Source organism: Alosa alosa, chromosome 11 (genome assembly GCF_017589495.1).
Source record: "Alosa alosa isolate M-15738 ecotype Scorff River chromosome 11, AALO_Geno_1.1, whole genome shotgun sequence".
NCBI classification, from domain to species: domain Eukaryota; kingdom Metazoa; phylum Chordata; class Actinopteri; order Clupeiformes; family Clupeidae; genus Alosa; species Alosa alosa.
The window spans coordinates 25,488,903-25,515,345 of record NC_063199.1 but is presented as its reverse complement, the minus strand read 5'-3'; the positions used below and the strand labels follow the sequence as shown (position 1 = coordinate 25,515,345).

Below are 26,443 nucleotides of genomic sequence, written 5' to 3'. Positions count from 1 at the left end.
TAAAAACAAAAAAGCGCTCCTGAAGAAACCAGAAGCACCCACAGGCTGGGTCAGAGTCAGGGGAAAAAAAGGATTCGGCAGGAGAAACGCTGAACAATTCTCCCCAGTGGTAAGTGGAGGCTTGTAATTTAGAAGGCCAGAACTTCCCTCGTCCAATTTAGAGAACAATAAGCCTATGTGCAGTTTCATTGCAAATATGTGTGAATAAACTGCAATTAAAGGTCCCTGTTGAAACCGGTTCACCCGCTTTGTAAGTCACTCCATTCAAGTCAGGACACCATAGCAGGACACCATTACTTTATTATGAAAAAAAGCAACACTGGGAAACTCTACTCTGGCACAGGTTTTTTTTTGTTTGTTTTTCTTGATATTACAAAACCCCCAAAAGGCTACAAATCTTGATAATTTATACAAATACAACAACTTCTCAAAAAATAAAACTTTTTTTTTTCTTAATTTAGTAAACTCTCTCAGTGCTCAGTGAGCACACACACTCACACATACACTCCCACCCATCTGCTTGGAATCCCTGAGTAGAGACACAAAATGAAAGGTCTGACTTCCTCCACTTCTCAAACACCAGAGAGAGACGGAGAGAGAGAGAGAGAGAGAGAGAGAGAGAGAGAGAGAGAAGAGAGGAACAGAGAGAATGTGATGAAGGAGGGGGGGATTTTTTGTTTGTTTTGAATCATTTTCACCAAGACAACAAAACTTGACTTCCCTTTCAAAAGCTTTAACAACTAACAATGCATGGATAAAAGGCAGACAGATACATGCGCACACTAACGTACACACACACACACACACACACACACACACACACACAGTGTGGATGCATCAATGGGGAGATAAAACTAGTTTGTGATTACAAGTACTGTGCCCACACAAAGAATGAGAGAAAAGGGTATACAGTTAGAGTATGTTACACTGTTTGCGATAACGGTGTCAACAAAACAATACTCAGTTCCTTAGTTTACTTCAGACTTTTAGTGTTAGTGAATAGTGATACTACCCCTCATCTCCCTTCATGAAGACAAACGCACACGCACGCACGCACACACACGGAAATATTTTCCCCAATCATTCTCTGTGTAGACAACCAGACAAGTGTGCACACAAACCAATAAACAAACAGAGAAGAGATAAATGCCTTGAAAGCTTAACTTGAAGAGTCTATCAAGCAAACAATCTGAATCACTTGTGTAGTTCTGTGGCTCCTTGTGAAGTCTGCTGAACGATTTCCTGTGAAATACAATACAGTCCCAGCTGGATCGTTTTCCATGGAAACAAAAAAAGACAAATATTAAAGGAACTTGAAAGACCTTCACAAACAGACATTTGTAGCTTCTTCTTTAGCAATTTGCTCTCAGTTTGTTTGATGGATATTAGCATTGACAGAATAAAATGTTAACACATACAGACACTAGTTGGCAGAAATGAGCACTGAAATTATGAAAAGAAAATAAAGGAAAAAAGAAACACGACGATTAAATACAATTACTTCAATATAATTCAGAAAAAAAAAACTTTGTGATTTAACCTCTCAGGGCTTGTACTTTTAAATCTTAATGCAAGATAATGTAGCCTTTTATATATTATGTTTCATCTATACACTCCATAAGGAATTACACAAATAAACAAATTGTACATATAGACAGTCCCTTCAAAAATTCTGGTGCAGTGATGAACACACCATAGAAGCATATTCAATAGAGGCAAACATGGCCAATCAGAATTCTTATTCCTCAACTGTTAAAGAACTGAAAGAACTGAAACATGTTTTACCTTGAGGATATCTTAATTAACATTAAGAGTGAGGAATCAGAGGTAAAGTTTATGTTTACCTTGAATAAATCAATCTTTTGTATTAACAGATTATGATCCATATTTAAAATGCTAGCTAAAGCGCATAGCTGGGTTCTGTTAATCAACACATTATACCATTATGTTATATACTGTATAAAGTACCATTATGTTAACAATACCTTTTAAGCTCAGTATTAGCAAACTGTTAGAAATGTGAAACGTGGTCAATCATGATTTATCAATGTTAACAACTATGTGAAACTACTGTTAATCAATGATTCCTCATGGTAAAGCACTGGACACAATCCAAACACAGGATCGCTCTGGTTCTTCAGATCACAACTGCTGAACCACAAAAACAAAAGTACCGTTGCTACGTCATGCCATCATTTTCCTTCAAATTCCACTGACCAACAGTCAACATTAGGTGGAAGCCCTTTCAGTGGGCGCTGCTACACCTTTGTGTAAGCTACCTCGAAGAAGTACAGACACAAGTGGTATGTGAGAAAATAAATAATATAGAACTCTCAGATTCTTTGCTAACACTTCAGTTCACCACCTTCAATGTAAGGCAAAGTACAACTAGGCCTCAGTCCTGTGTCCTTTGTCCTCAGAGTTAGATAATCGCCTGAATACTTGAGTCCTTTTTAACGTTTGATCAGAAAATGTCAGAAAAGAGTTTCTGTTTCTGAGTGTGCACTTAGCCAAGGCTTAAATGGCAAAGTCAAGAGAACATTTAAGATGTCAGAGGTGAAGCCGTCTTGGAGGCCATTTTGAACTTCAGAGTATCGGAGTAGAATAACACTTTCCTTCAGTGAGATTGGAATTGTGAATATGAGATGTACTCAGGCCATGGGAAACACAATGGGTTATTTTCACTCTAAAAACCTTAATTGAAGGTAATGGTAGACTTTCAAGTGCTTAACTTGTATATATTGTTTGATACGAGAGGGATTGTAACCTTGATCCACAACCTGGACACCCAAGTCCCCAGGCAAACTGGACCTTTAACAGAATGCCCAGTTTCCACGAGGTACCAGATTACAGCTCAGTCTGGAACCAGATCTGGTCTAGAGAAGATGTGTATTAGTCCGACCTGGCCTGGACCAATGATCTAATCAACTGCCCTCTGGTCACCTTTGCCTTTTAAGACCAAAATTTACAAGAGTGGCACATACACACACACACACACACACACACACACACACACACCATGCTTCACCATACTTCACAAACATGGGGTGTGCAGTTATGTGATATTTGGTATTAGATTATATGAATAGGCTACCATAGAAAACTGTCTCTCCTCATAGTTTCCCCATATCATAGCAAACAAGGAAAACAACAGTGAACTAGTGATGTTCCTACAACGTGCAGAGAAACTGGCGTAGACTAGCTTCCGCCAAGAGCCTTTGAAAAAAACCTTTACTTGGCAACAATCCTTGCTCTGAGGAAGGCCTTATGGGTACTGTAGTTTAAATTTCCTTTTTTGCCACAATCATCTTGCACTATCCCCCAGGGCAACACTGCCCCAACGAATCAATCAGTCATCAAAGTCTTAATTTAACAGGAGTTTTCAAGTATGGACCAACAGCCCAGGTCAAGTCAGGTGCTCTGCTCAGCTGAGTGGGGAAAAGAGCTAGCCCACCTAGCTGTGTGAACTTCAAGAACTAAAACACAAATAAAAACAAACAAGCAATCAAACTCTTCACACATCTTGCCCTTCTCCACAACCCAGTGTCTGCAGCAATCGAGATGGCCGGGAGGCTGAGCAGTCCAGTCCATGTCTGAGCCCTTGTGTCCTTTCTTAGTCCACAGAGAGGGCTTGCACCGGAGAGGGACTGGCTGTCTGGGTGAGAGTTTGTCTCCACGTGTGTGTGAGTCTTTCTGTCTGTTTCTGTGTGTTTGTGTGTGTGTGTGTGTGTAAGTCTTTTTGTCTGTTTCTGTGTGTGTGTGTGTGTGTGTGTGTGAGTGTGTGTGTGTGTGTGTATGTATGTGTGAGAGAGTGTGTCATGGTGCCATGGTCCTTAGGCCCTGCTTCTCCATGATGTTCCACAGCTTGCGGAGGTTGGACTGGGTGATGGAGTCGTCAGGTTTCAGCTCCAGGGCACGCAGGTAGTTGGCCTCGGCTTCCTGCAGCTTGCCGTTCAGGTGCAGGATGGCACCGAGGTTCATCAGAGCAGCAGGGTACTGACAGAGGAAAAACACAGAAAGAGAGAGAGGGAGAGAGAGAGAGAGAGAGAGAGAGTTAGCTAACAAAGTTCACTTGGGCTAGAAGAGTGCAGACAAAGGCCATCACAAACGAGCCTCTGGCCTTGACTGGCCAGACAGCTAGAAGGAAAAAAAAACGTGCAATAGAGCATTCATACCCCCCACCCCCACCTAACCCTTACGCAAACTCTCTGTCCATCACATGTTCAGAATTTCACACTTTCTTCCCTCTTGCAAACACAGGCACATTTCTTATGCATGACATCAAACCATAAATCCACGCCATAATGTCTCACACTCTCTGTGTCTGACTGCCTGGGGAATGGGTTAGATTTTTCTCACACACACTCACACACACACCTCCCATGCTTGGTGAAGCCCATGCTGCGGCTCATCAGGGGACCCTACGCAGTCCTGAGCCTTGACGTTGACTGTCGTAGCCGCAGACCGCGCCGCTTCAGTGGTTGTTTGGGTCGTCTCATAAATTCCGCCGCCCGAGGACTGTTATTCCTCTTGGCGTTCGGACTTCATGACACCCAGTCTCTTATTTTCCCAGTGTCAAGCACTGCAAGAGTGATGTGGTCGGACTGATCATTTCCAAATGTGCATAGTGTGTCCGATAGGCTGTCCGCCGTCTCATAAGGAGGATTAAATTGATGAATAAATCATGGTCATGAAGGCTAATCCCCCACACACACACAAACACACAGAGTGCGTTGTCTGTGTTCATGAGGCGAATGTATGGGTGCTGTGGTGTGCTTGGATGCTATGGTGACCAGTAAACGTTGTCGGCACGATGGTTGCTGTTTCCAAATGTGTTCAATTCATTTAATTGACAATATTTTCAGTTTGTGTGTGTGTGTCTGTGTGTGTCAAGAGTCAGTGAGCAGTAACAGCTCCATGTTTCAGTGAACACACACACACACACGCTTGCAAAGTTTCCTCGACTCTAGAGATTTAAACCTCAAGTTTAATTGACGATTACAGGAAGGCTGCCAGCTTTAGGCTTTCCCTCTCTCGTTTCTCCCTTGCCTGCATATAAATAGATGATCATGGTCATTTGGAGTTGAATCCCGTCATAAACTAACCAGCATCTGACCCTCCGACGAGAAGTCAAACCTCATGTTGCGGGCTGGGGATCAACTAGACACAGATGTAGGACTGAGAGTGCACAGGACACCCCCACCCAAAAAACAAAATCTATAATTCAATTTTAAATTAAAATAACACATTCGGAATTAAAACAATTGATGGTGCAAAAATGTTTTCCAAAAAGTCACCCAATAAGACAAACTGTTGAGAATGAGACTGAGAATGAGTCAGTGTAACTTTATGCATAAACAATGCAAATAACGAGATAGAGAGAGAGAGAGAGAGAGAGAGAGAGAGAGAGAGCGAGAGCGAGAGAGAGAGAGAGAGAGAGAGCGAGCATGTGACACCTTGGCTGTGTTTGCACCCGCAGCCGTACGCATGAGAATGATTTACAGAGACATCCTCAGCACTGCAGGGGGGCCGGAGGGGGGGGTGGAGGCACTGGACACCATCACAGCGGCACGCGCACACACACACACACACACACATACGTAGACAGGAGGCGGACTGAGTCAGTATGTGGTCAACCAAACCACAAGGCAACCAGGTGCAGCTAGAGTGAGCTTCTGTTCTCACCACCAGTACAGCACAGCAGCAGTTATAAACCACAGTTACTTATAGGGCAAGGTCAACCACACACAACGCACACACACACACACACAACACACACGCGCACACACACACACACACACACACACACACGCAGCGCGCACGCACGCACGCACGCACACCACTAGCAAGTGAGAGACATTCCCTGGCCTAGTGATGAGGTAATGTGTATGAAGCTCTAAAATCTGTTGAGTATCAACATGAAGTGGCGGGCTGGTTATTTGCGTGCTGGCCAGCATGTGTGTAGCTGCAGGGTGGGAGTGGGGGTGGGAGTAGGGTTTGGGGGGCTAAAGACGGCAATATGAACTCAATGACATGGCTCATGCAAAGCTGTTATGTTGTTGATGCCATTTGCACCGTCTTAGAGCCAGACCTACTCCTATGTACTTGAAGATAAGAGCATTGTTTGTTTGTGTGTGTGTGTGTGTGTGTGTGTGTGTGTGTGTGTGTGTGTGTGTGTGTGTGTGTGAGAGAGAGAGAGAGAGAGAGAGAGAGAGAGTGTTAGTGTGTGTGTCTGAAAGAGGGGGGGGAGAGAGAGAGAGAGAGAAAGAGAGTGTGAGTGATTGAGTGAGAGAGCAATCCACTTCATAACTTCCTTTAAACCCTCTAGCTTCTAAACTCTTTCTGCCCCCCTCCTCCCCTCCTCCTCTGGCATGCAGATCCAGTGGCCTCTCCAGATGTGGCCCGCATTATGTGACCTCTGCAGAAACAGCTGCTCCAAAACAGCTGACACCCCCACCCCCCGACCCTCCATGCCTCCAGACCTCCATTCAGTCGTGCTCACGCAGGGATCTGATGAGGAGAGAGCACTTCAAAGGAGAGAGCAACTCACATCAGAGGCGTAAACTGCGGCCACTTCGATAATCACCCCCTCCAAAACCTTGGAATCTGTTTTTTTTATGTGCATGCACTCTTGTGCAATTCTCAAAGAAGCTAGCACAAGCTAATCACAAAGGGCTAATAACTCACCCATTTTGGTCAAGCCCTTGGCCATAAAGTCTGAATCAACCTTTTGGGCATGCAGATTTTATTTTTATTAGTATTTTTTTTTTTTTTTACTAAAACTGGAAATAATAAAGCTGATCTCATCTCTGAATCCCTCTTGCACACTGACTGGAGGAAGAGGGTACAGCACACTGGGGACGTGTGTGTCTGTTAAACACACCATATGCTATACATGCATTTGTCTGTTAAACATACCATATGCTATACAGGCATGTCTCTGTCTGAAGTTCTCTCTGATTGATAAACCACTCATCTTGTAATGCTGGAGCAGTTCTACCATCAGGGGCAGTGGATGCAATCAGCCCAAATCGACAATTTGGTTTGCTCAATCATTACAGTATTATTATGTAAACACATATACACACACACACACACACACACACCTGCTCTTAAGATGTGTTGTCTGATCCGAAAAACAAAAGACCCTGTCGTGACACTGGGAAAATAGTACATTAGTGCTCTTTGATCAGCTAAAGAGCAGTTTTTGGCAGGTTGCTTTGCTATTCATTTGCATGTGTGCATCAACAAACCCAGCCGAGAAACAGGCCACTTTGTTGTGGCACGCGATGCCTCATCTAACAGCCAATAGGAGGAGGCCAAAGATTGTTGTGGATGACTCCCTCCCTTGTATGAAATAAACATGTTCAGGCGTCACGGCTCCCCCTGACCTCCTCCTCAGTGTTCCTCAGTCTGGACACGGTAGACTAGTACACACACACACACACACACACACACACACACGTGTGTCTTTGATTACTGCATTGCTTTCCAGTCTCTGAACAGTACAGAATACTGAGCCACTGTACAATTCATAGCCAAAGTTGCATAACTGCGCGAGTGCTGAGCCGTTATATAAAAACACCTGTCAAAAAACAGCACAGCCTCAGGAGGGTCCAAGCTGGGTAAACTTAGAGTGTGTGTGTGTGTATGTATGTATGTGTGTGGTCAGGGGAGAGTTAGGAAACATTGCTGTTATCGTGATTTCATAACTGGCACGCCACAAAGAGCTGACCACGTTGGAAAACTATGTAATGTCGTCCCTGAACTCAGATGACTAAGTTAGCATGGACTGCACGTTCAACTCCTCTCAAGACCACCCCCCCCAAAAAAAATGTCTGTGTGTGTGTGCAGGCTGCAGTGGAGAGGCTGTAGTAAGTTCTTCCGAACAAATGCAAGCTGATCATCTCCCCCTCTTCCGAGGGGTAGGTTTCTGTTTCTGTTATGAGATTTTCCAGGCATCCGTTATCTTTTTGAAGTAAGTGATTTCTCCTCTGACGCGTGAAGCCGAGAGGGGCTCCTGACACGTGCTCGAACATTTCAAACAAATCGGGCGCTCGGCGGCTCGTGTGCGTCCGGCTGTGGTGTGGCCTGCTGAGCGTTTGTACTTTTCCAGGGTCCTTTCAAGCACCCATGGACACTGTGCAAACAAACTCTTGCCCCCTCTATCTCCCCTCCCCTGCCCTCCCACCCCGGGAAGCTTCACAGCAGACCTGGGCCTTCAGCACGCTAATGACAGACACTGAAGGCCGTGGAGAAGGAGCTCCATGTGTGTGTGGTCATTTGTGTCTGTGCATGAGTGTGTAACCTTGTATATGTGTGTACAATTGTGAGTGCAGGAGTTTGTATGTGAGTGTGTATTTCCACATCTAATTGTGTGTGTGTGTGTGTGTGTGTGTGTGTGTGTGTGTGTGTGTGTGTGCGCGCGCGCATGTATCCATTTCCAAGTGTGTGCATGTTTCTGTGTCTATGTGTATATGCTTTTGTACATTTTGTAGATATATGTGTATAGTGTGTGTGTGTGTATATAGAAGAGTGTGTCTGTGTGTGTGTGCCTGAGTGCGTCTGTGCATGACTGTGTGTGTCTAACTGTGTATAGTATGTGCCTGAGTGTACGAGTGTGTCCGTGTGTGTGCCTGAGTGTGTATGTGCCTGTGTGTGCAAGTTAGTGTGCCTGAGTGTGTATGTGTCTGTGTGTATGAGTGTGTGTCCCCGAGTGTGTATGTGTCTGTGTTTGCCTGAGTGTGTATGTGCCTATGTGTATGAATGCGTCTGCCTGTGTGTATGAGTGTGTGCGTGTGTGCCTAAGTGTGTATGTGCTTGTGTATATGAGTGTGCCTGAGTGTGGGTCTGTGCCTGTGTGTATGAGTGCGTGTGTGCGTGTGTGTGTGCCTGAGTGTGTGCCTGAGTGTGTATGTGCCTGTGTGTACGAGTGTGTGTGTGTGTGTGTGTCTGAGTGTGTATGTGCCAGTGTGTACGAGTGTGTGTGTGTGAGTATGTGCACAGACATCTCAAAACCACCTGGCGTGGCCTGGCTGTTCTGCAGAGTAACCCTGACACTGTGCAGACCTCGCTGTGCACGCGGGAGCCAGCAGAGACACATGAATGCATCCACGATGTGACTCATCCATTTTGAACATTCTAAGTTCCGCAACAATTGAAGGTTCTAAAATTCTATGTTGAATTCAATGAACCCAGATATTCTTTAGAATGTTCATTTCTCAACATTCCCGTCACACCGGTGTGACGGTACTCCTTTAAGGGTTAAAACGTTAGCTCTTCTGGGGAACTAACCAGCAGGGTCAAGGTCACCTAAGGTCAAGAGAGAGCATGACCTTCCCAGTAGTAAAGCCGCCTGGGTTTTCATGACGAGAGGCACTTGTCATTGCCTCATCCCTCACACTGTCTTACAGTATAATGATGCGTGACACACGTCAGCCATATAGACTGGTCTCAGGAGTGGCTTGCTGAATGCATTGAATACTAGAATCTGATTTATTTCCAAGTTGGCCATGACTCTTATAGGGCTGTCTGGCACAGTCATGCAGTTTACGGCTGGACGGGAGTAGCTGTTATAGTCATACTGGACATTCAGAGCGGAAGGTTCAGAGAAACAAATATTTAACTCCATCCTACACTGAACCAGTTGCCTTCACCACTTACTTACGGTACACTTCTGGGTTGTGCCAATTCACACATTTAAGCACTTACATCGCCATAAACATGAGTGCGGCGCATTCCGCTTTTGACAGTCGATTACATTAGATTACATTATTTTCAATACACCACCACCGCTGTTGTGTAGATTACATTTCAGTTCTATTTTGTCGCCACGGCTCCATAAAATCCCATGTTTATCCCGTGCTTGTTTATCCCGTGCTTGCCAGTTAAAAAATTCCGGCGCTGATGTGTCTGGCGCACTTGTGTCGGCGCCTATTTGCGGAGCACTTAAGGGAAATCACCAAGACCTGAAGAGGATTTATGCTTAATGGCAGTCTCATCCTATCCAGGGAGGGCTGAAAATGGGTTTTGGTTAACAGCGGTGTTATCCTGTCCAGAGCAGTCTGGCAGTGGGTTTGGTGAAGTAAGCTTAGCGAGTCCCAGTCATACTCACATTGGGTCGCAGGCTGGCTGCTTGGCCGTAATACTTCTCTGCGGCGTCATTCAGGCTGGCTTGCCTGCGAAGTAAAAAAGAAAACAGCAATCATTACGCCGCTCTGTAGCTGTATGAGAAAGCCTGGCATCAGCTGCATGGTTTCTGGAGATCCGGCAGACAGAGAGAGAGAGAGAGAGAGAGAGAGAGAGAGAGAGAGAGGAAGAGAGTTGAGGTCATAAAACCTTCATGGCATCCAGGAGATGTTTTAACTAGACAGTGACCACAGGATAACTACCTCACAACCCAAACCACTTACTTCCTGATTTGAGCCCGGTGACCTCTGGGGTCATTCGGACTGACAGCCATCAGACTCCGCCTTAACAGTTGGCAAAACAACTGTGCAATTGTCCAACTCTCTCACACCACAGCCCAGCCTGAGCTCAGGCTACTAATGGATTAGGGCAGAGCTGGAGTAAATAAACAGCCATCTTTAAAAGCCATTTCCTCTGCAGTAGCGGCAGCAAGAAGGACCAAACAGCCTTCTGCGCCTTATCTCAAAAGAGTGGACCTATTTTCTCATCTGCATGTGTGACCATAAAAATCCCCAGACAAGACACTGGATCTCTTCCATATGCTCATGTGGTGTCTGGGCAAGCTCTTCTTTACTGGCCCTTATTCTGCCTCGTTTTCTACACCTCTATCTTCGGCTACAATGTCTCCCTTTTATAAGTCTGACCTGTAACACAGGCTCAGCAGACATCTACAGGTGTGTGTGTGTGTGTGTGTTAGTGGGGGTCCACATGTGTGCGGTGGTAACAATTGTCTCGTCACATTTTAACTGTGACAGCGCTGGTGACAGTGAGAACAATTTCTGGCCTCAGAGGCCAGGGTTATAGCGATTACGGGGCAGCCCGCTGACCTTGACTCCCACAGCAACAGGACGACAGCTTCATCCATGGCCGGCTGGTTGAACTGATTTGCAGCGCACAGCCTCTGCTGCACTAGTCTTTTCAGTAATGTATTTATTTTTGTCTTTTTCATGAGATGGTTTTCGAGGCTATACCATCTGGGAGTGAGACCTTTTTTTTTTTTTAAACATAAGTTATGTGTCTGGCTGATTCGTATAGTATATAGTATATATACTTTTTTGATCCCGTGAGGGAAATTTGGTTTCTGCATTTAACCCAATCGGTGAATTAGTGAAACACAAACAGCAGGTGAGGTGAAGCACACACTAATCCCGGCGCAGTGAGCTGCCTGCTTCCTTGGGCGGCGAGGGGAGCAGTGAGGGGTTAGGTGCCTTGCTCAAAGGGCACTTCAGCGCCTTGGCAAGCAATTCAGGCCCGCTTTGGGAAAGGTCAGCGCAGAGGAGCAGGTCAAAATAGCTCTTGCTCTCTCGCCTGATTCAGCAGGATCAAAGCACTGCTCCAACAGTCTCAAATGTGAATGTGCAAGAACACAGCTCTGAGGTCTTAAACAAAGTCACAAGGGCCAGTGATCTACCCCAGTACCTCCACTTTTGGAGCTGGGAGGAGAGAAGATCCTGTCAAACGAAGGACTATTTTTTTTTCAGGAGATAATCCTCCGCCCTTCATTCCTCCCTCCTCTTCTCTCTTTGCTCCTCTCCTCTCCTGTGAGTTCTCTATCCCTCCCTCCTCTTCTCTCTCTCTCTGCCCCTCTCCTCTCCCCCTGCTACCAGGACAAGAGACATTGCACATTCAGGTCAGGGGGAAAAAATAAAACAGTTTGGTGAGTTTGCAGTTCCAGGCTGCGCATTGTTTGAGGCGAGAAAAGTAGGTTGCCATGTCCCCAAATGTTTCAGAGAATTTCAGCCTTACTTGGGAAACTTATAAACATTAATCAAAGCAAATGCCTTCTGATTAATTTGTCTACTCTGACCATTTTTCTTCGTGTTCAAGTAAATAAATAAAATACAATTAAAGACTTCGGTTATCATTTAAGTGCATAATTACAACTACATTTTTAAAACAGGAGGAAGCAATTAAGTAGCATTTGAATATTTTTCAATGTTGAGAGAGAAAAGTTAATGACATTCACTGATGGCTAATAAAAGTCTTTATGGTATGGTGGCGGCTATCCAATGGAATATCTGTGAACCACGTTGATGGTGGGAAGGCCTCTGGTCCAAGGCCATTAAAATGCATATGAATACTTTGGGGAAAAAAGACTACTCCAACACATCCCTTGACAAACAACTTTTGATATTCAGTTGGACAGGATATGGTTTCCTTCTAAATGTTATATCAGTTCATAAAAATCTTTAATGTATCACTGCAAACACATGTTCACATGTTGACTCACAACTGAGGGTGATGAGACAATGTATACATTGGAAGTTTCAAATAAGCATAGCTATACATAATTCTGTAATAAATTTCATGACAACAAATAGAGAAGACCAGAGTGATAACATTCTGTAAACTTGAGCTTAGCAAATAATTTATTTCCTCCCCCCATTTCCTTTGTACAATGGAAATCCATTCTGGACAATGGAACCTCTCTCCTCCCCTGACATGCCTGGTCTGTGTGTTTAACCAGAACCTTAAGAATGTCATCCGCAACATCACAATTCATTAAATATCATTTCAATAATGGGCGTAATTTTCACATTGGCGTCCTGCACCCACACAAGTCTGTGTGTTGGTCCCGAGCCACACCATTGTCACAAAGCGCAGTCTGGTGGACCAATGTGGCTGTGGAACTGTGGATTTGTGGCTTTGTGCAGGCGGGCCGGAGGGCATAATTTTGTTTTTCACTCATCACATACCGATTTTATTCCGTCCACGGGCTATGGGGAACAAATTAAACCATGTTAAAACCATGTGCTCCTTAAGCACTTAGCAGGGAGATGCAATCTGTTTAGTTTTCGGCAAGACCCTCCGACTGATGCTAGCACACAAACAAGAAAAAACACAAGCATGCCACACACACACAGACACACACACACAGTGAGGGAGAGGGACATGAGGCTGGAGTGTGTTTGAGCTGGGCTTAAGCTCTTGAGATGGTAGTGTTAGCGTGGCTCCAGGGAGCTCAATACTGAGCGTGCTCAGTTGGCCCTGCCAGCCCCTGTGGGTGTGATGAGGAGGAAAAAGAAGCTCATGGAACCCCAGGAGGCATCATGGAGTCTGGGCGAGGAAGGGGGCGTTGGGACCAACGGACACTGACCCCTGGAGAGAGAGGACTTCCTCAGAGGTCTGTTTTTCTGTCTGTTTTTCTTTCTCCTTCTCCTTCTCTGCGTGTCTGTCTGTCTGTCTGTCTGCTTCCCTCTCCCTCATTCTCCTTCTCTTTTCTCTCTCTCTACCTCTCATAAATTCTCTTCCACTCTATCTCTATAAATTTTTCTCTCTCCCTCTAAACTGCTCCTTCTCTTCCTCTCTTCTCCCTCTCTATATATCTCTCTTCTTTGCCCGTTCAGCTCGGGTTCTTCCGAAGCCTGGAAACAAACACTGGGGGACGCACAAGTCCAAGCGTGTTGACCCCTGGCCAGCGACAGGACCCTGAGCTACACTACAGCCCCTAATGAACGGACAGGGGGTCTGCCCCTTCATGGACCCCACCATAAACCCCCGACACCCCCCGCCCCTCCTCCTCCTCCCGTCCGACCCCCACCACCCTCCCAGCAGAGGAGAGACCCTCCAAGAGCAGCTGAACATCATCCAGCGGGGTCTGTATGAGCACTGACGGCCCATTTGGAAAGCCACAGCACACCTGAACATATATTCAGCGGCTCAAAGCCCAGACCTGCTGGAATAATATACCATTTTGGTGGATAAAAAAAAAGATCTAAAGACATAAAGAAAAACATTAGTATAGCGTCTGTAGACATAGTGAACATTAAACATAGATAGACTGTGTGTGTGTGTGTGTGTGTGTGTGTGTGTGTGTGTGTGTGTGTGTGAGTGAGAGAGAGAGCAATAGAGACTAAATGTGTGCAACTATCTAACTATCTAATCTAAAACTAGCCAATCCAAATCAGAGTGAATGAGAGAGAAATGTTGGGAGTGAAATGCTACTAGTTGTGTTGGATGCAGTGATCTGCCTCCTGCCTCCAGAGGGGTACAGTAGCCAACAGAAAGCAGACCAGTTGCTCAGGGCCCCTTTGATGGGCTTTGGGCTGAAACCTCCTAACAGGGTAATGTAATATCAATGGCAGGCTGCTCACCAAGGCCCGTTGGGCAAACATACGCACGTATGCACACACGCACACACACACACACGCACACACACACACACGCACACACACACACACACACACACACACAAGCACACACACAGACATGCAAACGCACACACACACACTAACTCACAAACACAAGTGTGCACACACATGCCCTCACACGCACACAGACACAAACACACGCACACACACAAACACACAGTCCCACATTGGCAGTGTGTAGTGTTTGGGATCTTTGAGCCTCTCTGTGTTGTGGTGCGCTCACACTGAACAGCTTGTGGCTTCCTGAGGCAGGCGTCTGTGACTCACTACGGAGTGTACTGTGTTGATATGGAAACTGATAGGTGGCACACAGAGACCAGAGTGTGAGAAAGAGACACAGAACACACACACACACACACACACACACACACACACACACACAGACACACACAACACACAGAACACACACACACAACACACACACACACAGAATGAATGGATTGATAGATAGATAGATAGATAGATATATAGATAGAGAGAAATATAAATAGAAAGAAAGAAAGAAAGAAAGAAAGAAAGAAAGGAAGAAAGAAAGGAACACATAAAAAAGAACAGACTACTTGTTTGTGCAGAATAGAATAGATAAAGGAGAGAATGGAAGAAAACAGTGAGACTGAATTAGAGAGAGAGGGTAAGCAACACTTTCAAAGCCAAGAGACGCAGAGAGGCGAAAAGACACAAAAGTGACAGACAGAAAATGTGAGAGTCAGACGGCAAGAGAAATGGAGCGAAAAAAAGCCAGATAGGGAGCAGGGAGTTTATGTGTGTATGTGAGTGTGTGTGTTTGTGTGTGTGTGTGTGTGTGAGAGAGTAAGTGAGAGTGTTCAAAGTGAGGAAAAAAATAAACTGAGTAGAAAGACAAAGACGAAAAACAAGAAAGAACAGAAACATGGACGAAACCAGAGAAAACAAAGAAAGATCCAGATGATTGTTCCCGCAATGTATCCTCAGTGCTCTCCATTCACACAGCCAGAGTATGTGCTTCACCAAAGTCATCGCCCATCTAAAGTAACAGCCACATCAGATCACTGTCTCTGTGGTCTCTGTGCTGCAAAGAGTTAGCATAGCGTATGTCTACAGTAGGCTAACACACACAGTAGGTCTCTGTGTTGCAGAAGGTTAGCGTATGTCTACAGTAGGCCAACACACTGGCTGCAGTGGTCTCAGGTTGGTAGCTGTTGAAGCGGTATGTCTACAGGAATAACACACACAGTAGGTCCTTGAAGGCAGAAGGTTGGGGCGATAAGCCTGACAGTAGCCAACACACTGATTGTGCAGGTCTCTGTGTTGCAGAAGGTTAGCGATGTCTCACAGTGCAGGCCAACACACCCAGTAGGTCCTGTGTTGCAGAGGGTTGAAGCGAGCGATGTCTGATAGGTAGGCCAACACACACAGAGTAGTGGTAGTTCGTTTATGCTTCCATGTGCCTGCAGTCAGACATAAAGCAGTAATAGACAAGTCCCTGTGTGTGTGTGTGTGTGTGCACATGAGAGAGAAAGAGAGAGAGAGAGAGAGAGAATGAGAGAAAGTGAGAGAGAGAGAGTGAAAGTGAGAGAGAGAGAGAGAGAGAGAGAGAAGAGAGAGAGAAAGAAAGAGAGAGAGAAAGAGAGAGAGAGAGAGGAGAGGAGAGAATGAGAGAAAAGGGAGAGAGACAGAGGAAAGTGAGAGAGAGAGAGAGAGAAAGAGAGAGAAAAGAGAGAGAGAGAGAGCGAGAGAGTGTGCTCTAACAGGCCCATGTGTGTCTGTGACAGACCAGAGTACTTCTGTGTGTTAAGAGGTCCTGTATGCGTGTTTGTGCGCTCTTTTGCAGTCCTGCCTGTTTGTGTATTAGTGAGGGGAATTTAAAACTAAAGTCCGGCCTCATTACTGGCACTGGCAACCACTGACAACCGCTGACAAACACTGCAATACCCTACCCCTCTCACTAATATCCATAACCATCTGACTAATATATCCCGAGCTCACTTTAATTTGTCCAGGCATTTATTGATATTTTATACGCTTTGTCTTTTTTACGGAGAGTCTGTAGCCAGCACGCGGCCGGAGCAGCGGCCAGCGATCGCAGCAGTTCTCTCTTCTCACTCCATAAACAGTTTGTAAAGTCATTAACAGCTGCTTTATGAAGGGTTTATAAAGGGTTTATAAACGCGGCCGAGTTAACAGAGACCGACCTGAGCATGTGAGCCGCGCTGAACACCACATCAAACTCCCCGCTGTCCAGGCGTGCTGCCTTCTCCGCCATTCCCGCAGCCTCCAGCAAACGCGACTCTTCCAACAAAAACTGACCTGCGAGCCAAAAGACAGGAGAGGAAAAGGAGCGAGGGAGAGAAAGAGGGAGAGAGAACGAGAGAGAGGGAGAGAGAGAGAGAGAGAGAGAGAGAGAGAGGGCATACATTTTTCTTTTTAGGGACAGAGTTATTGCTCTTGGCCTGGGGCAGCAGCCAATCTCGTTTGCCCCCCCATAATAATAATTTGCTGCAACACAAGATATTAGGGGGCGATTACGCTGTGGCCTGCACGGGCCTGCACGGGCACGGTCACAGCCCATTTGCTCCATTCAGATGAGCAGATAAGCGGTTCCTCTGAACGTACCGCCCCGCTCCTCCAGTGGGCTTATCGGACAGAGCAGCGTTGGGGGTCCTCTGCGGTCACCAGGAGAGAGGTGGTGTGTGTCTGTGATGAGTGAGTGTGTATTTATGTGGGAGAGAGAGTGTGTGTGTGTGTGTATATGTGTGTGTGTGTGTTGGAATAAGAGAACAGGAAAAGAGGGAGCTGGGAGAATATTGTGTGCATGTGTGTGTGTGTGTGTGTGTGTGTGTGAAAGAGAGAGAGACAGATAGAGTGTATGTGTATCTCTGTGCGTGTGTGTGTGTGTGTTTCTGTGTGTGTCTGTGTGTGTGTGTATGGGTGTGAGGAATGGTGGGAGAGGGGCTGCGGAGGGACAGGTTTTTACTGGAAATCAAACCCCTGTTGACTTTGGTCAGCTCCCTCAGCCCAACCGCGCTCCTGTTCGCCCCAGCCCAGCCCACTCCAGCCTAGTCCAGCCCAGTCCAGCCCACTCCAGTGCAGTCCAGCCCAGTGCAGCTTCTGCTTCAGTCTCTGCACAGTGGAGCGGAGCGCAGACCAAACCAGGGAGACCTTCCTGAGCGCCAGCACGGGGGAAAGGAGAGAACCTCGCTAGGCCCCTGCAGCCCTGCCATGGAGGCCGTGTAGTCTGTGTAGTCTGTGTGTGTGTGTGAGTGAGTGAGTGAGTGAGTGTGTGTGTGTTTGTGTGTGTGTTTGGGGAGAGGGTGCGGGTAAGACAACCTGCCACGCTGTGCTGGCCGGCCACAGCTGACAACGTTTGCGGCGTTTACTCAACACCTCTGGGTCGCCGAGGACACTTTGAACGACGGCTTGGGTTCGTCTCACCTTGCTCCGAGCCAACAGCAGCTCTAGCTCCGGCTATTTCAGCTTACGGCCACCAATCTCCTCCTTCACAACCCATTCATCACTTGTTGGCAGCGTGTTTTGGGTAACATAAATGGCACTTCCATTCGGGGAAATTAGTCAGCTTGAATTAAAATAAAAGCTGTCTGCTTTTATTCAGCCGAAATGTTTTCAGAGGGCCGTTTCAGCGTCGAGGGGTTAACACGGAATGTGAAAATAAGCAATCGTGAGCCAAAGCACCTTTCCTCAAGGTCTACAGCGAAATATTTACGCAAGCGCCTGTTACTGTGTGACAGAAATACAGCCTAGCTGATTGACCTGAGAGGTTCGCAGTGAGGCGCTGCTGCGGAGGGCGAGGTCGCCGGAGCTGGAGGCACACACGCATCGGCCACGTCACACACGCTTCCCCGCAGATCCTGTAGCTCCTCTCGAACAAAGAGAGGAAGCGAGGGATCATCTTTATCAGCTGGCCTTTACGCGAGCCCGCCGTCGGAGATCGTCCAGCAGTGTGTGACAGACACGTAGGATTAGCCATTAGCCTCAAACACTCAGCAGGTAGAGAAGGAGAGAGAGAGAGAGAGAGAGAGAGAGAGAGAGAGAGAGAGAGAGAGAGAGAGAGAGAGAGAGAGAAAGAGAGAATAAGACCGCTACTGGAAAGACAGAGAGAGGAAAGGCAGAGGTAGATAAATAATGGGAAAAGAACGGCAGATTGAGAGAGGAAAGAAAGAGAGAGGTAGACAGAAAGGTAGATGGAGAAAGGTAGAGATAGATAGTGGAAAAACAGAGTGGTAGATAGAGAGAGGAAAGAAAGACAGGTAGATGGATAGCTGAAGAGGTCAGCCAGTATCGCAGAACTGGAGCCAAACATTCAGCCACGGCTGCAGAAACACTTCGGTCCACAGGCTGGTTCCACAGGTCTGCTCCGAACACAGTTGGGGGACACACCTGCCCCATCCCTGTGGAAACGGGCCTGTGTCCAGGAGGGCTGCTGATGAACACGTTTCCATAACAACCTGAAGGTCAAGGGTGTGCCCACTAGTAAGCAGACTGAACAAACAGGATCTCGTCCACTGGTCTGATGGCTGTTTGGATTAATATCACCAGGGAAATAACTTATTTTTTATTATGAATAAAAATGTTATAACAAATATTATGTGTATAAACTGACAAGAGATGCTTTTATGGCCATTCTTTTTTTATGGGAACCACTTGTTTGTGAGCGCAAAAGCATAGTCATGTCATGAGCCCTCTCACTCCACCGGGTTACCACCTAATTGCTTCCACCATCTCCACTCTGCTCACCACTCTCTACTCAGCCTAATCCAGCTCCACCCGTCCCTGCTCTGCTCTGTCATCACTTGCCAGCTGCGCTTCGCATTACCCATCAACCTCTCCCAGTATTTAAAGCCCTGTCTTTCAGCTCTCCTTTGTCAGATCAAGTTCGCAAAGCTCACACACCTCGAACTCCAGGTTTGCCGCTCTGGCTCACTCTTGTTTTGTGACCCTGACTCCGCCTTGAATCTTGATACTCTTCTGCCCCAGAGAACCAGACCTGCTTTCTGGCCGTGTGAACGACTCCTGGACTACCTTCATCCCGTAACTCTGACCAGCCTTCTGCCCTATACTACTTAATTTGATCTCCCTGAACTGTACTTGCCTTGTTTCATCCGCTTCGCTGTGTCTGTGTTCCCCCAGGACTTCCGACCACCCACCACCGGCCGCCATAGGACGACGCTGCCACTGGGGCACACAGACCCAGCCGCATTGGATCGAATCCCGTTATTCCCAGTAACCCTGGAGCCTTCACTCACTCCCTACCTTTCCCCTTAAGTTTAATAAACTTTCTGGTGACGCACCAGGTCCTCTGGTCGCCTGTCTGAACCGGCGGACAGTACGATCTGACCATCATGGACTAGCCACACTTCCCATTACTGGAAACCGGTTTAACCTGAGCAACCCACCGCCATGCAACGCCTGGAACACACTGGAGAGGGGCTAGCCCGCATGAGCTGCAAGCACATCACCTCCCTGTCAGGCCTGCCACCAACAGCATCAGTTCCAGCAGCACCAGCAGCAGTCTCCACAGCAACAACAACTCGCCATGATCATCCAACTCTCACTCACCTTTTACTCCCAGCTACTCCGGGGCCCCAATCGCCCAGTTCCAGGCAGTTCGCCCACCAGCCCTGCCCCGAAAGTTACCTGCCTCCGGTCATTGCAGCAGCTGCTCCGAACCCAAGATTGGAAACCCAGCGTTCAACGGTATGGTATTCAACCCAGGTCCGCCATTCCTGACTAGCTGCCGACTTCAGTTCTCCTTGCAGCCAAGGACCTTCGCCACGGAAGGGGCCAGCAGTATGCTATCACTACCTGACGGGCTGAGCTCACTCTGGGGAACAGCAGACTAACGCCAAACCCCGCGATGTGCAACCGACCTGTTTGCTGAGGAGATGCTGAAGGTGTTTACCCTGGATTCACCAACCGCAGAGGCCTCTGTGAACTGTTCAGTATTCGACAAGGTAGACGTACAGTCGCAGACTATTCCATCGACTAACCCTGGCAAGACGAAGCCTTGGAACACACCATCATTGGTGGACGCGTTTTCCATAGCTTGGCTAACTATATCAAGGGACGAAGTTATCTCCCATGAACTGCCTTCCCACTCTTTGATGAAGCCATCGCACTGACTGTCCGGATCGACAGAAGGATACAGACCTGTCGTCGCGGAGAGGGGGCTGTCCACCAACCACCGGGTATCTCGAGAGATCCGACCGGGCTCCTGTCATCTACTGCCACTCACCCAAGCCAGCTTGACCAGTCTGGAGCCCATGGAGATTGGGCGCAGCCTCTCACTCCTGCAGAGCCAGCTTCACCTCAAACTCTGCTCTATTGTGAGGTGATGACATCGGGTGGGTAACTCACCCTTTTAAAGGTCGCTCACCGGGCATAGAGAGTCCGCTGGAGCTCTTTCAATGACCATCCAGTCCTCCCACCGCAAACCCCTGCTGCAGGTTCACCTCCTCTCTGACTCAACTCACACCCTGGCTGCTCTGGCATTCTGGCGCCTAAGCCAACATAATGGACACTGCTGGCACGCCAACTGGGACTGGAGAACCACCGTTTGACACCTCCTATTCCTGCCCGGCACTGGACGGACACTTACTCGGGATCGGGTCACTCATGTCACGCCCCCACCCTCATGGGTCTGTCCGAAACCATCAAGAAACTATCCAGCTTCACCTTGCTCCTTTCTCCAGGCCAACCCCTCATCCTGGGTTACCCATGGTCTCGCACAACCTTGTGCCTCACTGGGTGACCGGGGTGACTGGGGAGTGGGGGAGAGGACTGCCACCTAACCTGCCTGCTTGCTGCCGCATCTACCCTCGCCAGTACCCACTAACTCCGCCCTGACCTCTCCACGTCCCAGAATGCTACCACATGGTCTCAGAGAAGTGTTTAACAGCAAGAGCCACACTCTGCCCTCACCGACCGCACGACTGTGCTATCACCTTCCTGGAACGGCTCCCTCCCGGCTGCCTTATTCAAGCTGTCTGCTCCTGTTAGCTGGGTCCATGGAGGACTACATCAACGACTTCTGTCCAAGCAGGGATTAACTGGTCCATCTTCATCTCCTGCTGGTGCTGGCTTCTTCTTTGTGGGGAAGAAGGACGGATCTCTTCGGGCCTGCATCGGCTCACAGGGACTCAACGCCATCACAGTGAAGAACCGCTACCCTCTGCCTCTGCTCACCTCTGCTCTTTGAGTTGCTCCAGGAGCCACTGTTTTACCTTCAAGTTGGATCTCTTTCAGAAACGCTTTACCACCTAGTGCGGATCCCGGGAGGGAGATGAACAAACCGCATTCAATACACCAACAAGCCACTACGAGTATCTGGTTATGCCTTTGGCCTCAATGCTCCTGCTGTGTCTCCAGGCTCTAGTGAATGATAAAGGCGGGACATGTTAACAAGTTTGTCTGCTACCTGATGACATCTTAATCTACTCCAGAAACCTGTCTGGAACACACCCGGCCATGTCCAGCAAGTCCTTCATCGCCTCCTGAGAATTTCACGCCAAGGCAGAGAAATGTGAGTTTCACGCCAAGACAGTGGCCTCCTGGGGTACATAGTGGCAGAGGGAAGTATCCAGATGGATCCTGCCAAAATATCAGCAGTCACTTTCCATGGCCAGTTCCGAGAACAGAAAGAAGCTGCAACAGCTGGGGTTTGCTAACTTCTATAGAAAGTTTATCCGAACTACAGTACCATTGCTGCCCTCTCACTGCTCTAACCAGCACCAAGCAACCCTTCACTCTGACCCCAGCCGGCCAAAGCCTTCAGTACCTCTTGCCCACTGGCCTCTATCCTCCAGATGCCTGATGTGGACCGCACCATTGTGGAGGTGGACGCCGGATGTGGGAGTTGGTGCTGTGGATTTCTCAGTAATAAGGCGGAGGATAGGAAGCTCCATCCCTGTGCTCTTTTTCTCACGCCGGGTTGTCCCTCTGAGTGCAATTCACGCATAGGGAACCGAGCTGCTGGCTGCAGCTTGCCTGGAGGAGGAAGGCCACTGGCTGGAGGGTCCACTATTCCATTTCGCTTGGACTGATCATAAGAACTTACATCCGCGACGGGCCAAACGGTTGAATCCCAGTTCCGCTGGGCCCTGTTCTTCACCAGATTTAATTTCACTCTGTCATACCGCCTGGATCACGCAACACTGCCAGACGCCTCCCCGGCCAATTCCAGAAGGATGACACCCTCCAAGGATCCTGTGTCGATTCTGCTAAGTCCCTGCATCGTGAAAGCAGCTCTGGACCTGGGCTGTTGAGGCTCAGGTGCTGGAAGCTTCCGTAACCAGCCAGGTCCCAGCGCTTGCCCAGCTGGACTCTTGTCCCCTCAAAACCTGAGGTCCCAGGTCATTCAGTGACATGACTCCCCGCCCCTAGCTTGTCACCCTGGCTCCACCTCAGACTTATAACCTGCTCACCAGAGGTTCTGTGGCCCTCTGAGAAGGGATGTACGGAATTCGGCCCAAGCCTGCCCCATCTGCAACCAACACAAGTCGTCCTGCCAGCCCCCCCAGCCGGGATTGCTGCAGCCCTGCCTGTGCCCAGATCGTCCCTGGTCTCACATCGCCTCTTGACTTTGCCGCCGGGCTGCCCCTTCAAGTGGCATGACCGGCTATTCTCACCATATAGCTGACCGATTCAGCAAGATGGCACTTTTCCCTCCCCAAGCTCCTAACCGCCAAGGAGACCGCCCAGGTGTCCTGGAACACGTCCTCCGGATCCACGGACTGCCAGTTGATGTAGTTTGACCGTGGCTCCACAATTCTCCTCCGCCTTTGGAAGGAGTTCTGTCATTCGCTGGGAGCCACAGTCAGTCTGACTTCCGGATTCCATCCCAATCCAATGGGCAGTCAGAGCGGCAATCAGGAGCTCGAAGGCACTGCGATGCATGACCACGCGAACCCCCACTCCTGGTCGCAGCAATTGGACATGGGTAGAGCATTTACACAATTCTCTGACCTGCTCTGCCATCGTATGTCCTCCAATGTGTTATGCATACCCAGCCTCTATTTGCCAGCCAGGAAGGGGAGGTTACGGCTCATCTGCACTTGCTTTTGCCCGCCGACATGTCGCCGCACCTGGTCACAAGCCCGAGCCACACTCCTCAGATCCGCTGCCAGCTACACTACCGCCAACTGGGCCGGAGAATTCCGGTTCCCACCTACCATGTTGGTCAAAGGGTGTGGTTGTCATCGGCTAACCGCTACTCAGGGTGGAGTCGCAGCTGGCACCCTCGGTTCCTTGGCCCATTCCCTATCGTGAAGAGTGATTAGCCCAACTGCTGTTCTGGCTCCAACTGCCTAATTCCATGAGGGTGCACCCACTTTCCATGTGTCTAAGATTAAGCCCATTCATGAGTCCGCTGGTCCCTGCTGCGCCTTTGTCCTCCTCCTCCACGGCTCGCCGATGGTGGTCTGGTTTACACCGTCCCTCACGCCTGCTTGTCCAGGAGAGGGGTAGGGGCCTCCAGTACCTCATTGACTGGGAGGGCTATGGACCTGAGGAAAAGGACCTGGGTGCCAGCTAGTCCAGTTGTGGATAGGACTCCTACACTCACCAACTTCCACCAACGCATCCTGATCAACCTGCATTGCTCAGGGGGCAGAGGGGTCCCCTAACCGGCCCTGCCCGCCCAGCTTCCCCGTCCTGTGCACTGACCCTGTCTGGACCTGTCCCATCTCGACCCACGACCCTCCGGCTTCCTCCCGAGGATGAGGACGTTCACTGGACCGCCTCGAGGGTTCTAGCCCATCCTCCGGCTCCCCTCCTCCCGCCCAGTGGTGTTGCTCTTGGGACTTCTGGGGGCCCGCCCCTTGGGTTGTCATGAGCCCTCTCACTCCACGGGTTACCACCACGCTAATTGGTTTCCACTATCTTCCACTCTGCTCACCCTCTCTACTCAGCCTAACTAGCTCCACCTGTCCCTGCCTTGCTCTGCTCCTAATTACTCTGCCAGCTGCGCTGCATTTACCCACTAACCCTCTCCCCAGTATTTAAAGCCCTGTCTTTCCCAGCTCCTCCTTTGTCAGATCGTCTGCAAAGCTCACGGAACCTGTTTGCTTTCAGCGCTTCTGGCTCACTCTTGTTTTGTGACCCTGGACCTGCCTGAATCTTGGGGTACTCTTCTGCCCCAGAGAACCAGACCTGCTTTCTGCCGTAGCGACTCCTGACTACTCTTTCTCGATCCGGTAACTCGACCAGCCTTCTGCCTTGCTACTACTCACTTGAATTTGGATCTCCCTTTGAACTGTGCTTCTGCCTTGTTTCATCCGGCCCGTTGTGTCTGTGTTCCCCCCAGGACTTCCGGACCACCCACCACCGTCGTCATAGGACGTGCGCTCACCACTGGGGGCACACAGACCCAGCGCATTGGGCGGAATCCGGTTATTCCCAGTAACCCCTGGAGCCTTCACTCCTCCCTACTTCCCTTTTCCTTAAGTTTAATAAACTTTCTGGTGTGACGCAATTGTGGTCCTCTGGTCGTCTGTCTGAACCGTGACATGTCAACTGTCCTGGGGTTTTCAAATAGCTCAGCATGTCTCTCTGTGTGTGTGTGTGTGGGGCGTGGGCGTGTGTGTGTGTGCGTGCTCCTGTAATGCACCAACAGTCCGGGCACAGAGACTGCTTGATTTGATTTAATGAATTAGCTTCTTCCTATTGGTAATCTAAACACCCCAAAGGCTGAAGTCTGCAAATAACATATAACATCTCATCTCACAGAGGCACATTCACACACGCATGTTAATTACTACAGCAGGCCAGGGAGAGGAAGCTGCGTCCGAGCCTGTCAGAATGTGCATTTATCAACGCTGGACCAAATGCCTTGTGTGTTTTGTCCTCCACCACACATGAAGATCACAGAATCCCGGCAGGTAGCTGGTAACACCCAAGACAAAAAACTAAGGCACTCTGTCTTTAACCCTTAGAACCCTTAGAAGCTGTTTTTAGGGCATTTTCACTACCTTTATTCATAAGTATTTATTCTGGTCATTGTGAGTGCCACACACACATATTATATATTGTTTTTTTCAGCAGAGTCTAGGCTATCCAGATCTGCCATCATGTCATGTATTTTATTTTGATTTTTAAAGAATTAAAATCGGGCAATATAATTGCCATGTTGGAGGGATACTCTGGGGCTGAGCAATTTACAGAAATATGTGGTGTGTGATTTATGGAAATAAATGCCATTTTTTATTTAGTGATGAAAAATGACCTTTCTGCGCTCCATATCTATGACACAAACTGATCGGACCTGACTTGACCCAAGTTTGCGTGTTAGCATGTGTGCCATAATGATTCTCAACTTTTTACTGCATTGCCATGAACAAAGTAAAGGCAAAAAAGGTGTTTCTTTGTTCAACAAATTGGGATGCAATGTGAGCCTTGAATTGGATGTCATGCAGGAATTTGCTAGGATCTCAAAACCGGATTATGAACATGCTTTGCTGTAGAGAAACACACGATAGTGTTGGATTATAAACATGCTTTGCCACAAAAACAGACAAAAACGTGGGGTAAGTCCAGCTATATGAAGTTATTACTTTGCCGTCACTTCGTCTGGTTTATAACCCAGAAGGATGTACTTGGTATCAAATGATAGCTCTGTGTCTCCTCTTTCATCTGACATGCGTGGCATATCGATCCGATCACGGGTCCGCGAGTAATTCAAACGAGAGTAATGGATGTGCAGCTTGGTTTGTGTACATGACGTTAATATTTTGCAGTCACTTTGTCTGTTTTTATAAGCCAGAAGGATCAATATACATGGTACCAATGGATAGCCCTGTGTCTCCTCGTTCATCTGATATGCTTGCCATATCTATGCGATCACGGGTTCGCGAGTAATTCAAACGAGAGTAATGGGTGCGCAGGTGAACGCCGAGAAGTATAGACTGTAAATATGATGCTATTTGATTTAATTTCATAATTTTTTCATACTTCATCGTACAGACAAGTGTGTGGTCTCGTTGGAAAGCCCCACTTCTTCTCTGTCATGCTATAAAGGTTTCATCTCGCTGCGATGAACAGCCGCGGAGCAATGTAACAGAGAAGAAAGGGTGTGTTTTTTGACGCACTTTGCGTCAATCGGGTTCTAAGGGTTA

The 26,443-nt window shown here is 48.1% G+C and overlaps 1 protein-coding gene across 1 annotated transcript in view; it reads right to left on the bottom strand.

Moving 5' to 3' along the window:
• Positions 1-282: 282 nt before the first annotated feature.
• Positions 283-26,443, bottom strand: part of tmtc2b (transmembrane O-mannosyltransferase targeting cadherins 2b) — a 131,457-nt gene continuing 105,296 nt past the window's right edge. Inside the window, exons 10-12 of the mRNA XM_048257001.1 lie at positions 16,511-16,625; positions 10,115-10,178; positions 283-3,996 (exon numbers count right to left, since the gene is read on the bottom strand). Of these exons, the coding sequence (XP_048112958.1) occupies positions 3,817-3,996; positions 10,115-10,178; positions 16,511-16,625 (359 nt within the window). The 3' untranslated portion in view covers positions 283-3,816. The remainder of the gene's footprint in view (positions 3,997-10,114; positions 10,179-16,510; positions 16,626-26,443) is intronic.